General features: G+C 37.6%; 1 protein-coding gene across 2 annotated transcripts in view; it reads left to right on the forward strand.

The window, feature by feature from the left end:
* The window catches only part of FBXO11 (F-box protein 11), a 77,794-nt gene that overhangs the window by 61,180 nt on the left and 1,336 nt on the right, over window positions 1-15,278 (forward strand). For both annotated transcript variants that reach the window (XM_052806721.1, XM_052806720.1), the window contains exons 12-22: window positions 8,059-8,276; window positions 8,594-8,679; window positions 8,762-8,856; window positions 9,940-10,062; window positions 10,165-10,250; window positions 10,600-10,676; window positions 10,788-10,931; window positions 11,866-11,976; window positions 13,145-13,252; window positions 14,605-14,713; window positions 15,106-15,204. In XM_052806721.1, the coding sequence (XP_052662681.1) occupies window positions 8,059-8,276; window positions 8,594-8,679; window positions 8,762-8,856; window positions 9,940-10,062; window positions 10,165-10,250; window positions 10,600-10,676; window positions 10,788-10,931; window positions 11,866-11,976; window positions 13,145-13,252; window positions 14,605-14,713; window positions 15,106-15,204 (1,256 nt within the window). The remainder of the gene's footprint in view (window positions 1-8,058; window positions 8,277-8,593; window positions 8,680-8,761; window positions 8,857-9,939; window positions 10,063-10,164; window positions 10,251-10,599; window positions 10,677-10,787; window positions 10,932-11,865; window positions 11,977-13,144; window positions 13,253-14,604; window positions 14,714-15,105; window positions 15,205-15,278) is intronic.

Genomic DNA, 15,278 nt, shown 5'->3' on the forward strand with positions numbered 1-15,278 from the left:
TTTAAAGGTGCTGTAGATAAATAGGAACCTCTTCTGTGGTGCTGTGCTGCTGCTGTAATGAAAACCTCACTGTAACAGGCTTGATTTCAGAATGCTGCTGAAGAATGAGGTCAGCCAAACCAGCGCACGTTTCACATACTCTGGGATACTAGTGCATATTCCCCTCCATACGTTTTGTTCCTAGCCTTACTACCTGACACACTTCTTGCCTACCTATGGCTAAATATATGCTAGGGCTGTTCTTTGGCAAGAAACCATAATTAGACCTGGTATGTTATATCCACGATGTTCTTCATAAGTAAATGTCTTTTATTACCTAAGTAGTAGTTTTGCTGGTAGATCTTACTTAGTCCCAGAGAAAGACAAATAATACTTGTAAAAAAGACTTGTAAAAATGCAAGCATTAGACACTAATGGCTTTGACTAGCTGAGAAAGATGAGTCCCAAGTCACACCTTTGCAGACATTGCTTGGGTGTAGACTGGACCTCTGTTATTTCATTTCAATTTTCTCACTTTATCTTCTGACCTTTGGATCCACTATTCCTTCTGTATCCCTCATGTATTTCACCCTGCTGTCACCTTCCCCCCCTGCCCCCCCCAACTGAGTAAGTTCAGAGATCTAACTACAGTAGACATTCATTTTTAACTTAGACTCATTCGATGCTTGCTTGAAGGAAACTATAGTCCACCATTTAAAAATAATCTTATTCCTAAATAAAATGTTTATCAATTCAGGTACTAAATTGCTTTAGCTTTGCTACTGAAGTTCTACATGAGGATTTTCTACGCTGTGTGTTATGTGTTGGGGGACTGTTAGCTAGGTATCAGATGCCTATTGAATAAAATAATAATCTCTTGTAATAAGACATTTCTTTGGGGAAATAAATTTCCATAATTTTGATGAATGATTAATGCAATTATAGCTAATACATAACGTAGCAAGCTTTCAGAAAAAAACCCCATGTAGTTTTATCATGGGTAAGAGGAAGAAGAGAAGCAGCTGGTTTTTGAAAATTGATATTTTGATCCCTGACTGGGTGTTTTTAGGCTCACTGAATTGTGGATCTCTTTTCCCTTTGTTAGGATATCTTCCTTCCCTTGTAAGTACTTAGTGCTTATTGCTTTAGTTCTAACCCAAATCTGGTCAGGTTCTTGATGAGCGTTGGCAGCCTGGAAATAGTATTAGCAGAAAATACACTGTGGATAGAAATTAATGAGGCCTTTCTCCTTTCCACCCGAGTTGCTGGGGAGGTAGGGGTAAAGCAGCAATGTAGTACTAGTTGTAGCTGTTTGAGTTGCAGCTTCCTGGTCTCAGTGGAAGGTAAACAGGTCACAGAGTGCTTTTATTTTTGCTGCTGGCATAAAATCTTCTTGCCAGTGGAAGGTCAAACATGGTGGGATTCTGCTCTGTTAGGTGCCTCTTCTCCACTCTTAGTTACATCCTAAGGAGAATATTTGTTCTGTGTTGAGCAAGATTATACCAGCCCAGAAGAATGCCCTTCTAGCAGTCTTCTGACAGATTTCTTTACATCATTTTATATTCTCTAGAGATGTAGTTTTTTGGCCATTTTGCAAAGAGTGGTGGCAAACTTAAGATGTTATGTCTGTGTTTCATATTATCTCATTGTTTGGATGCTGCCACTGCCTCCTTTAAGCTGTATTAACATGTTGTATAAGCACTCCTAATCCACCTCAGTGAATACATATATCCATATATCCGTTCATGACTTAAGCAGGCTTGGAAACATGTAATAAAGTGATTTCAGCTATAGAAAAGCTGGTAAAGGAGAGTGCTTCAGTAACTCCTGGAGGGGAGATTTCTGTATGTAGGCTTGAGGGTTAATTGGAAAGTCTGGCTGGGAACTGCTTTTTGTTTAGGTACTGAGGTATAAATATTAAATATATTAGTATTGAAATATTTAAAAAACTAAAAAGGCAGACTTAATTCACTTGATTCATGTTAAATAAAAGTGTATTTGATCTATTTTCTTACCAGCAGAATGCCTGTTCCAATGTTGTGATCAGTGTGATATCACAAGCAAAATGGAATAGAAATAATTTGTTTGTTTGTTTAAAGGAAACACTAGCACATTAAAGAGAACTTGAATAATATTTATCTCAGCTGCAAATATTATTGAAATCTTTCTTAGTCATAAACTCCTTTGAAAGGTGTCCCCCCTATCTCAAAGTCCTCTTTTCTGTATCATGCTAGTGATAGAGTTGATGAAATGACAGCATTGGCAATATTTACATATTCTTTAAGTGACATGGTATCTTTCAGATACACGTCCTACATATCTAAACAAATTAATGGATTTGCTATGTTAACTTCTTGCTTCCCTTCTGTTATTTTTGGGTGTGGGTTTTTTTGTTTGTTTGTTTATTTTTTTCTTAATTGCTTGTGACTGAAGTGGGATAAGTACATTCCAGTCCTGAATTCCTACCCTACACATTCTTTTCCCGTGGGTTTCTGTGCTGGAGTACTGGCTCTGAAAGGTTCAAGAGTGCTTTGTTTTTTAGTTTCATGCTCTCAGACTGTTCTTTGTGTTTTGATACTTGTAGAAACTTAACCTCTTATTTCTAAACTGGCAATATTCTGATGCTTGCCTTAGTGCTTGTGCCAAATGTTTAACAAGCTGGCATTAAAAATGCAGCATGGCATTGGCAGCCCTCAGTGCCTTACGCTGACCTCTCTTGCCAGTTGCCTGAGATGAATTACCAGACATTTGTCATAAAGTATATTTAGTAGTTGTATGCAAACAACAGAGAAGTTCTGATTTACTGTAAGAATAAGCATAATTTTATCATTTAAAGCTGAGATCTAGGCATAACAGTCTTCATTTTCATTGCTCCCAAATGAGAAACTTAGCACTATTGCTTGTTTTTTTCTTTTTGATGGAAGAAGAGCATAGTAGCATGTATCTAATTTGGGTGATTGTGACTAGTTGGCAGCTCGGTCTTTTAAATACTACAAATTGGATAATTTTGAAGAAGTGTGTATATAAAGTCCAAAAAAATATAAATTAAACTTACGCCAGTTTCTATACAGACTACATAAAAACTCAGTTGGCCTTTTGCTGCAATAGCAAATTTTTCCTATGCACTAAAAATAAAGGGTTTGTTTTGCGTCTTGAATGTGGTTTTCTTTATGCTGCATTTGGATTTTTATAAAATCCACCAACTCTCAAATAAAGACCATTCCAGGCTTCGGGAGGCAAATTTTCATAAACATATTTTTTATGCTGTCAGTCACACTTATTATTGCTATTTAATTAAGTTGATACAGTTAGATACTCTTTAGCAGTTTGTTTCTTTCTGTCTTGGTCTCCTGAGTTGTTTGGGGTTTTTTTGTTTGGGGGGGGGGTTGTTTGTTTTTTGTTGTTGTTTTGGTTTTTTTTTTTACCCTGTTGGGAATACAAGTGTCAGTAAATATTTAGGAAGTGTTAAAGCTTGCACAGATAAACAATAACATGAAATACCTCTGTGTTTCTGTAATACTGTGATCTTTGAGACAAAGAAAAAAGGCCATTTTAGAAATACCTAGGGAAAAAAATCCTCTGAGAAGAAAAGCAGTGAACAAAATCCCCTCAGTTACAAGTTTTAACTCTAACGCATTTCAAAGCAGTATTTGTTAGACTAGATAAAATGCAGAAAACAAAAACAATCCAAGTTCAATTACTGAGTTATTCTTGATTTAAAAAGTCATCTGAGCTTGTCCATCTGCACAGGAACCCTTCCTTGTCATCACATCAGCTTTTTCTGTACACTAAGTAGCATGTGGAAACATCAGCATTACCATTACTGTGGTGTCTGTCTGTTTGTGATAACCTTCTCTGCTCAGATCTTAACAGACTGCAGCCGTGTGTTCTTGCCCATGCTTTCTGTCACTGTAGCTGTCATCTTGTGCCCACAGCTAATGTTTTGCGTGGTATTTTAAATAAATTTGGTGTACCAAGCTGCTTTTTAATATTTAGGATTTTTCAAGCAGAAAGCTACTGCTAAGGTATTTTGATTCTCCTTACACTTCGTATTTTTGTGTAAGATTTTAATATTTTTTCCACATGCATGCTTTATTCCTTCCTTACTAATCACAGGGACCTCTTTTTCTTACTAAGCAATCCTGGCACTGCCAGGTGCTGCATCCTCCAGGTTCTTCTACTGCTAGTCAATGAATTACAACCAGAAACCATCACAAAACACACATAAAATACTCAGCACACTTGAAAATCATTCTTAGAAGGAGGTGGAGGCAATATAATGCTTGCAATCCCTCTGTGCGGAGGAGAAGTATTGACCTTACTGACCTTAATAGCCACCTGGCAGAGGCTCCATAAAGGATCTGGGCTTGAGCTGCCCGACAGCTGGACGGAGCTTAAGAGCTGCAGGTTGGGCAGCCCGTGTGTGCTGTTAGACCGAAGTGGTAAGAAAGGAGCAGGCTGTTTCTAATGGTATTACCGGTTATACACGGAGCTGGCAGTAAGCTTTGGGTTTGCAAACAGTGTTAGTGGGCCCTATGGATAATAGCATTTCTAAGTATGGAGTTAAATGATCTGTTTCCTTGTTAACAAAATATTTGTTAACTTCCCAAGAAGAAAATGTTGTCTGATCCCATATGTGATTTCTTGGGATCCAGAAGTTCATCACTTTAAAAAAAAAATAATAAAAGGGAAGATGTCTTTGAGAGGATATAATTCAAAGGCACAACAATGCCTTTTGAAGGGGAGTGGCTGTGGTGGCTGGAAAAGACAGAAGGGATTGCCTGGGGCCATCTTAAAGACTGAGATAAGTTTAGCCCTTCTCCCTAGGGGGTGAATTTGGGCCAAAGAAGTTGTTGGTTTCAACAGAGAACCGCATAGAAAATAGGGAGTTTGGGAATGAGGTGGTTGCTCAGGACTGTGGAAGAACACGTGTTTCTGACAAACAGCAATTCTGTTGATTTAACTGAATTCAGTTTAATAATTGTACACACAGGTGGTGTTCAGACAGTCTCAACAAGTACAGAAATACACTGGGTTTAACTGCATCGGCGCAAAGTCAGCAGTTCAGCTTAAGCTAACTTTGCTTGAGGTAGACTGGGCTTTTTAATACAGTTTCTCTTTATGAATATTGAATGATAGAGGATCTTACCTAGCAGAAAGCCTTGACTTTCTGACCTAGCAGTCATCCTTATAAAGGAATCTGAGATACAGATAATTTTTTTTTTTCTTCTCCCCCTTTTGAGGGAGCACTTCCTTCACATTGGCTTACAGCAAAATCTCAGTTTCTTCTGAATCATTGGTCCTACTTTTTTCAAGAAGGTAGAAGAGCAATCATTTTGAAGGCTCCATTTTCTACTTTTTGAAGAAATGATACTTCTACTCTGCTGTCAAGTGATGTTATGGTATTCTAGGAAATAGTGGGCACAGTACAATTAATCTACAGGTACCTCTTCTATTCCTCTCTGAAGTTGCATTTTATGTAGATACACTGGGACATGAGCAGAAGTGAAGGAGCCTTCTCTTTCACTTCATTTCCAAGCAAGTTTAAAAGTTACACAGTATATGGTACTGTTTTCAAGAATTAAAAGCATTTGTACCAGAATTGCCTTACTATTAAATAACAGTGCTTGCTGAAGCTCCCGAAGATATTGCTGACCACATAAAGGCTCTGCTTGTTTGCAACTTCTGCATGGCATCTGAAATGGCTGCGATGAAGCGCCTCTGAAATACCTCTTTTCCTTCATCTTGCTGTAGTGGCAACATATTTGGCACTTCAATGGGAAGATGATGTGTGAAGTAAATAAGATACCAGAACATATATAGTAATATTTAAATTGAAATTATGTATTCCGTTAAGAGGATTAAGTTTTACTTTATACCAAATCGTCATCTTATTTAAGTTTCTCTGAGGGCTTCATTTTAAGTGAAAATGAGGGAAAAAGGTGGTTCATTTGGGGATAAGAAGTCCCAAAGACTGCCTGTTGGCATGAAAGTGTATTTCTGAGGAGATCTCCTTTAGATTCCCCTGTCTGTTAGTGCGTAGCTTCCTTGAGAACTCTGAAAACATCTTGGCTCACTCTGAAGAAATCCAATCCTAAATCCTTGAAAAAAATATATTCTGAATATTGACAGAAAGTAGGCTTTTTCCATTTGACTTAATTGTCACCCAGAGGGGCCTGGGGAGCCAGGCTGTGCACACTGATAGTACTTTTTTGGAGATGTTTAATCAATGCAGTGCCTTTCCTGGCTGCAGTCGTCAAACTAGGGAGAAGTGCATGCTGTCTTGAGTTCCTTGTTGAACCATATGTATTTCTACTTTTTTGTAATCAAAATATGTTTGATGAAGTCCCTTAGCAATTTACAGCACATAAGTAATACAACAGTGGAACAGAGTACTTTCTACATAGGTTGGCAGTAACTTGAGTAGTTTCCATGTGGTAGGTAGTAGAAACTCTAGGATTGAGGTGCTCATGGTAGTAGGTCATGTGAGTACAAACACTGGAATCCAGTTACACTGAGCAGTAGGAGGAATTGTGCTTTTTTGTAGTTCGCAAGTCAGACAAGTCTCATGATTAGTGAGACTTAAATGGCTACAGGAAAACAGTATTTGGACGAGGTGCCTGCGACGGTGACAAAGATCAGCGAAGGTCCGGCCTCTTTCCTTTTGGGTCAGATGTTTTAGCTATGTACATGTTATCGGTTCATTAAAGAGGTAAACATTTGCATGATGAGGACTGATACTGCTAAAACCATAGCTGGAATCATATAGATTGTTTATACTATTGATGGCTTTGCAGAGCAGAGAGACACAGACATCTAGGAGAAAAGACAGAACTAAGATTGGTTCATGTTATCTTTCGACCATGTGTTCTTGGCTGTAATGGACAGTGCAGTTTTGGTTGTTTGTCAGCAGCAGAGTGCTGCTCTGAATGTCATGTGCTCTGGTTTTAGTCTTGCCCTCCGCAGCTGCCCGCTGGAGATAGTCTTGAGCTTTCAAGAGCTTGCATCCAAGCCATCCACAAACTAAAACAAATCACTGGGCAATTATCTACCATCTCCGATAAGAGATGCTTCCTCTGTTTCAGTTCTTTTGTTTCTGTTCTTTTAGTTGGGCAAAACGGGCATATAATACCGTTAAAGTTCACCTCAAAAAATAGGTTGAATTTTAGTATCAAAATGTTCTAAAAATGCTCTGAAAGGACTGACACAGTTACTTTGCATGGCCCTGGAATGAACTAGAATCAGAGAAGTCATTGGGCCGAAAACAACCATTTTGCCAGATAAATTTTCAGATGGACCAGTTCATTGTGTTGCTACACGAGTGCTTGTTGGCACAGCAGAAGGAGCATACCTGGGATGGCTTTGTGGAATGTCTGGTGTCTTTTTTTCTTTTTTTTTTCCCATAGCTATGCTGCTTATAAAGCATTTGTTTAGATACAGTTTTGTTGTAGGCCTACTACTACTATTGCTGTGTCTGAATGGAAGTGTACACCATTTAAAAAAAGGGGAGGGGGGGAAAGTTTACCACTTGGTCACTCAGACCAATCCAGCCCTGGAAAAATTACTCATCTCCCACATCCATATGTATTTATTCTGCCCAGTTATTTCAAAGAAATTTAGGATGCTTCTTCTGAAATAAATCATATTCTTACCAAATATATATGGTTCTGGGTCTTAAAATAAGTAGGTAGTCTTCTCCATAGCATTGTCCTTTTTATATTAGACCTGTCATCTTCATGGTCTTGAAAGGAGGCTGAGCCTTAGGAGCTGCTAAGGAAACCTGATTTTCAGTCCTCTTTGAGGTGCTATACCCAGAGTTGCCATTTTTTCTTGGCATTTCATGGGCAGTAATAAATTATCAATGCAAACACAGTGTCTTTGAAACAGTATTTTATTTGGGGGAAAAAAATGATATAGTGGCAATAGCTGTTTTAATTAACTATATAAGTACTTACATATTGTCAATTTTGGTACTGTTTCCATTTAAATGAGGATCGTATTTAGAGGGGTGGGAGGGTAAGGAATAGCCTTCATCTTAAAAAGGACTCTTACAGGAAACTGCATGTTTTGTGTCTTAAGGGTTATTTTGAAAGCTGCAACATACATAGAAACAGGATAGCAGGTTTTGAAGTGAAAGCATATGCCAATCCTACAGTAGTTCGGTGTGAAATCCATCACGGCCAGACTGGAGGAATCTATGTTCATGAAAAAGGAAGAGGACAATTCATAGAGAACAAAATCTATGCAAACAATTTTGCAGGTGTTTGGATTACCTCAAACAGCGACCCAACAATAAGGTATCGTTTTCCTCATTGATGTTTTACTACTTAGAAGAAGGGTTTTGATGGGGATGGCAAAATTTCAATTTTATTTCATTTATTTATGATGAACTGTAAATACTTCTGTATATGTAAAAATGAAATTGCTGTCTGTGTTCGGTTGAACTGCATTTTTAACTTGCGTGTATACTTGGAAGTATGTGTTTCTCAAAGTGACAGAACATAAATTCACTATTTTAAATCTGAATATTGTACAGTCCTAGACACTACATACATGTATAGTATTGTACAGTGTATTATAATAATTTCATAATGTGGATATTTTTGTTTCTTAGGGGCAATGCAATTTTTAATGGGAATCAAGGTGGTGTTTATATCTTTGGTGATGGAAGAGGCCTTATTGAAGGAAATGACATTTATGGTAAGCTAATTTGCTTATTGCATCTTGAATTCTGAGAAAAATGAGTATGTAGGTTGTATTAAATAACACTTTTTGTTAACAGGTAACGCATTAGCGGGAATACAGATTCGAACAAACAGCTGTCCCATAGTTCGACACAACAAGATCCATGATGGTCAACATGGTGGAATTTATGTAGTAAGTATTAGCTACAAACAGGCGTACCGACTTGTTTTCTGTTCTTATAAACGTTGGAAAAGGGTACTCTGCAAAATGTTTGATTGTACTTAAAATGACTGAATTTCTTATATTATAAACTAGGTTAATTGTAATAGACTGAACCTGGTGCTGGTATTTGAAAGATAAAGGCTCTTACGAATGTCACTAAATTATTTCTATTACAGAGTAAAAAATTTAAAATCGGATAGATGACAGAATTTCACCGTTTCTTGGTTAAAAGCTTTTTAAAGGCTTAGTTTTCATAGTAGTTTGTCATTATTTAAAAAAAAAACAAACCTACAAGTCTGTTCAGCTTTTTTTGAGTGTAATGTGTTTACCACTAACCTCAGAAAATATTTTTTTTTTTTGCCTTCAGGATGATATACATTGCAATTGCTGTACGGTCGTGTATTGTAAAAGTGAGGAATAAAGCGCAATTTCCAGCGTATGCAAGGGCTCTGCTAATTGAACTGAAAGAGCTGTCAGGTTCCCTTAAGCAATACCAGATCTTGAGAAATATTTGTGTATTTTTTCTGCCAAAAGTTACTTAAGGTTCAGCTAATGCTGCAAGTGTGCAGCTTCATCTATTCATTCTGTAAATGCAACCAGAACAGCTTACCTTGACCAAGAATACTGTTGCTTTACTTTCAAGCCCAAACACTTGGTAAAGATAGTTACCTTAAGAGACATGCCAATTTTTTGTCAGTCTGGTGGACAGGGCTGGGTATTAGGTTTAAGTGCCAGGTACCACAACTTTCATCTGATTGCATGGCACTGGGGAGGTACCTTTTCTACCTACAGCTAGCAGAGATTTGCAAATACTACTGCAGAGCCTTGAAATATAATGATTTGCATGCAGAGTGTTCTTCATTTCCTGGCAAACATTCAAAATCATGATGTACTGTTATTTGGAGAAAAAAAAAAAGTGAAAACATGTACTCAAATAGAAAAGAATTACTTTGCTACAGTAAAGAAGCCATGTTCGGGAGGGATGGGTACAGCCAGAACAACAGTATTGGCAGTTAGCAGGTTTTCTCAACTCTTAAATTGTCTTGCATTTAGCATGAAAAAGGACAAGGTGTGATTGAGGAAAATGAAGTTTACAGCAATACCTTGGCTGGAGTCTGGGTGACAACAGGGAGCACTCCAGTCTTGAGGAGAAACAGAATACACAGTGGGAAACAGGTGAGTTTTGCTCTGTGGTTACAAGAGGGCCACAGAGTTAAAATTTCTGTGGTTTTATACTTCATTAGTTTGGAACTAATAATTTAATTCTTGATGTGTTAGGTTGGAGTTTATTTTTATGACAACGGACATGGCGTGTTAGAAGACAATGACATCTATAATCACATGTACTCAGGGGTTCAAATAAGGTAAAACGTATTCTCATTTTATGTCAAAAGAGAGGTAGCTTGGTTTGTGCTCTTTTGTGTCTTTTTAACTGCTCTTGTAAATTTGTTTCTAAAAATAACTTTTTTTGAAATCCAGTATGTCTGAATATCCTCTGCTTCAACTTACAAGAGTAAGCTATTACCAGTATAGCCTGGATATTGACTAGAAGTCTGTAAAGCTAAAATATGTTTGCATGTTTGGAAATAACTGTATTTAGTAAGATTCTTAAGCAGAGATCTATGGAGCGCTTCTGCAGAGGTGTTTTAAGCATTTGGCCTTGGGAGATAGTAAAAAGTTTTAAATTACTTCTTTGCTTGCGTTTCTCTCTAGAACTGGAAGCAACCCCAAAATTAGACGCAACAAGATCTGGGGTGGTCAGAATGGTGGTATTCTTGTCTATAATTCTGGTAGGTTTGCTTTTCACATTTATCCAGAATTGTTTATATTCTGCAATATTATCTCTTCCCATTTATTATCCTTTTTGATTTTATTTTTTTCCACCCTTCCTTCAATTTTAGGGCTTGGATTTATAGAAGACAATGAAATTTTTGATAATGCAATGGCTGGTGTATGGATTAAAACAGACAGTAATCCTACACTAAGAAGAAATAAAATCCATGATGGAAGAGATGGAGGCATCTGTATATTTAATGGGGGAAGAGGTAGTTTTTTCCCTTACTGGCATATACTGAATATTCTGGATAAGAGTTTAATTTCAGATTAAGCAGTGTCCTTTTTAAAATGCTCTTTAGAAACCTAGCTCTTGTCTTCTGAAGTAATAAAATAGTTATAACGAACGTACACTGATGCTTTTTAGCCTTAATTACATCAGTAATACTGAAATCCGTGGGAGGCAGAGAGGTTATTAATCTCATCCAAGATGACTGTTAGATTGCTGCTTAAGACAGTCCTTTTATCCCATCGGCTTTTGTAAGCTTTGCCTTTTGACTGAAAGATGGTATTAAATTCAAGTCATGTAGCCAAAATCATGCATCTGAACAGTTCAGGTTCTGCTTGTGTCAAAGGTTTAGGGGGAAAAGATGACAGATCTTTAAGGAATCTCTGGTATACTTGTAAATTTAGAAGTGGTCCTCCTCTGAAATCCCCTGACTGTTCTGTGTCCTGGTATCAGCTTCTGATATTTTGTAGATAATCACTTGCAGTGAATGAGCTTTAATTTTAAGTTAAGCATTTTAAAGTAATCCTGTCCTGCAATAGCAAAAATGCAAGTTAAGCTTTGCTTTGGCAGGCTGCTGGTTTTAGAAGACAAGAACAGAAAGATGTTAGAAAAATTGAAGAAAAATTTGGAAAGTGAAAAGACTTAGCGTTTCCTCAAAAATAAAATGGAGTTTTCTGTAGTGGTATATGCGATCCCAAATTCTATTCTGTACACTGAAAAAATACACTTACATGATTATATACTGAGAATTACTTTAAACTTCTATCACTAACTTCAGTGCTATTGGTGGGTATTCCTCAAATGAAGGGAATTAGCAGGATGATGATACGTGAGATGTTTTGAAAACATTTCACAGAATGGTTACAGGTAAGGAAATGTTAACAAGCTCAAATGTCATGTTTGTTGGTCTGTCGTAGGTCTTCTGGAAGAGAATGATATCTTCAGGAATGCTCAAGCCGGTGTTCTTATCAGCACCAACAGCCACCCTGTGCTAAGGAAAAATAGAATATTCGATGGATTTGCTGCAGGTTTGTGGTGTTTAAATCAAAACAAAAATCAAATTTTGAAGTGTTGGAACTTAGAGTAAGCTCTTCACAAAGCTAACTCTTGAGTTTCTTTACCCCACGGTATTTAGACATTTTAACAGAGATTGGGATATCCTTCAGTATATTCTAGAAATCATTTGAGAATTCAGAATTGTAGCCAGAATTATCTTTACAGCAGTCTCTGGAATTGAAGATATGTGTTGAGAAACAACACATATTCTGCCTTCTCATTTTTCTGTGAAATACTTTTTCATTATTTTAGAAGTAATTGATAAAGTTGTCTAGGACGTATTTATAGTTATCTGCTGTATGCTGGTTTGAATATTTTATCACTGCTTTAAAACCTAGAAAACAGAGCAAATGTATACTTTAAAGAGGTTTCCATTGCATCTCAAGTTGAACAAACTTGAAAAATTACTAAAATGAGCATTTCCTACTCCAGAAGAGATGAAGAATGATTACTAGTGATTTTTGTGCAATTTACTGTTTTAATGATCACAGTTCCATACGTCTTGCATTCCATTCCATTTCAACTAAAATTGCATTCTTGAGTTTTCTCCCATCTTTCTTTCAGAAGAAGCAAGTTTTCTGAGAAGAGCCTCTAAAGGTGTTGTTTCAGTGTGGTGGGGGGGAAGGATAGGTTGCTGTCAAGAACAGTCCTGGACAAATGACTTGGAAGACACGGGTTACTGATAAAAGCTAAGATTTAAAGAAATGAATTTTAGGTGCCCATCTTGAGAACTTTTTTAAAAAGATATTTTAAAAAGGGTAAGGTATGTGCACAAGAACTTCCAAATATCTGTGAAGATGACAGCTTTAAGCACCCAAAAATCATATCCCCCTTGAAAATACAGGATCACAGCACCATTTTATTACCAGATAAACTAGTAATGTATTGTTACTACCAGAAGCCATGCATGTCAGCTATAGCTCTTTGAAAGGATTCAACAGAAGTATTTGAACCTCAGTTTTATAGCAAATTACAGTGCAATTTCTAGCTGTGTCATTTTCCTTTTTTTCCCCCTGAGTTTATGATGGTTTAAAAAGAATGAACAAACTATGGATCGTGAGAGAGGTACAAATGCACAATCACTAAGCATTTAACTTTCCCATTTTCTTTTCTCTTCTTTGTTCCCCTGACCCAATAAAGGTATTGAAATAACAAATCATGCAACTGCAACATTAGAAGGCAATCAGATTTTCAACAACCGCTTTGGAGGTTTATTTCTAGCGTCTGGTGTCAATGTCACGATGAAAGGTGAGCCTGAGCCCTCGTTGGTTGTGTTTGTTCACTTCTGCATTTTTTATTTGGTGCTGGGTTTTGGGTTTATCGTACCATTTTTTTCCATTTTTGGCTCAGATTTGGTATTGCCTTAGGCTGAGTTGTAATGAAGAGTTTCAGCTGAAGGTAATAAGCCAAGCTAAGCTATCTTAGATTTTTAGACAGCCAGACACTTTCAAAGGTAACTTAAGGTTTTCCTATCACATTAAAACTCTGTTATTAGCTCTTCTGTGTCAAAATTGTTTCCAAACTGTTTATTGGTCTTTGGCCCACCTCAAATTCCAGTTCTAAGTTAGTATAGTGGAAAGTCTTTTGTCACATATCTGAAAACAAGTGTCCAGTAAAGAAACATGCCTCATGTGGCTTTGAGGATATAAAAGCATGAATATTCATAATTCCAAATCACTTTTTTCAGAAATTAGGAACAGTTTACACACATAAAATTCCCATGTATAGTGGGGAAGTGCGCATGAGACAAGATCCTCTTGGAGGAGATTGGAGTGATGGTTTGAATGCCAGACAGCTCCACAGGAGGTTATTTTAGAAGAAAAAGGTTCAGTTTGCAGAATTTTTACCTGCTTGGCTGTACTTGTTATGGCTTTTCCTGTATATTCTTTACACCACTTAAAACACAAGCTCTGGCTCCCTGCTTCACAGCTCCTGGGCTTACTGACTGCATCAGTCCATGCTGTGATGCTACTGAGAGCGGACGGAACTAGTTTGAGGTGCACTTTGGGACTTGACAGAAAACATAGTAGCTGAGTAACAAGAGAGGATTATCAAATTCACTGTGCCTTGGACACATCTTTTAAATGCTGGAGGTGGGCAGACCTAATTCCCACTTCCATTGTGGTGGAAAGTGCCTTATTTGTAAACTCCCCTGGGGTAAAAGCCATGCTTTTCTGCTTTCTAAGGGCTGGGTAAAAGTCCTTGTGGTAGACAAGAGGCTTTCAAACATTTGGGTTTCAGACTTCTCAACAGAAAACTTAAGCCTGATACCAAGGCTTGTTTCTCTAACCATTTATTCACAAACCAGTTCACAAAGAGTATTTAAATGAAGATTTATCAGGTACGTGTGTGTGCAAAGAGGAACAGTCTTTCTGGTCTGAGGAGTGCACTGCACTGTCTGGGCATCTGCCTTCGTCATCTGGCATTGAGATGTGATAGGCTTAAATGCCAAGACTAAAATGCAGACATAGAACTAACTGTTCCTAATGGGTTTAGCTCTTAACCGGGGGCGGGGGGGCTCTGATTTAACACCTCAAGAAAAAAAAAAAGTCATTGATCCAGGTGTGATTAGTTCTCGGCTTTTTTGTCCCCCCCAACAGATAACAAAATAATGAACAATCAAGATGCCATAGAAAAAGCGGTCAGTAGAGGCCAGTGTCTATATAAGATTTCAAGTTACACCAGCTATCCGATGCATGACTTCTACAGGTAACGGGTTTTCTGTCACCTACAGTAAGGTTTTCAAATAAACGCAATTTCTCTTCTAGCAAGACCCCTAAAACAGTTGCCATCTGTTAACACACAAACGTGTACGCTTCCTCAACTGTAATAGAAGAGGATTAAACAAGTTCCCATTGTCTTGAATTTACTGTTACTGAATTTACTGTTACTGTGAACCTGAGCCTAAGGGATTATACAGAACTGCTTTTTCAAAACAAGCACCAGAAGTATGCCATGAAATCCAAGCTCATGTAAAATTTTCAGGTTTTACAGTCCGATGCACAACCTTTTAGTGCTGTTCTGCCCCTACGCCCTCCCCCAGCCCTTTACTCAGCTCATCAGTTTTTGGTTCATGCCTAACATGCTGCATTTTACTTCAGATGTCACACCTGTAACACCACAGACCGTAATGCCATATGTGTGAACTGCATTAAGAAGTGCCATCAAGGACATGACGTAGAATTCATTAGACATGATAGGTACGTTTCAAATGAGTATGTTGAGCAATTACGACAACGCGAGTAAAGTAGAAACTAAAGAACTCTCTTTCTTT

The sequence above is a fragment of the Harpia harpyja genome, chromosome 13, assembly GCF_026419915.1.
Source record: "Harpia harpyja isolate bHarHar1 chromosome 13, bHarHar1 primary haplotype, whole genome shotgun sequence".
NCBI lineage: Eukaryota > Metazoa > Chordata > Aves > Accipitriformes > Accipitridae > Harpia > Harpia harpyja.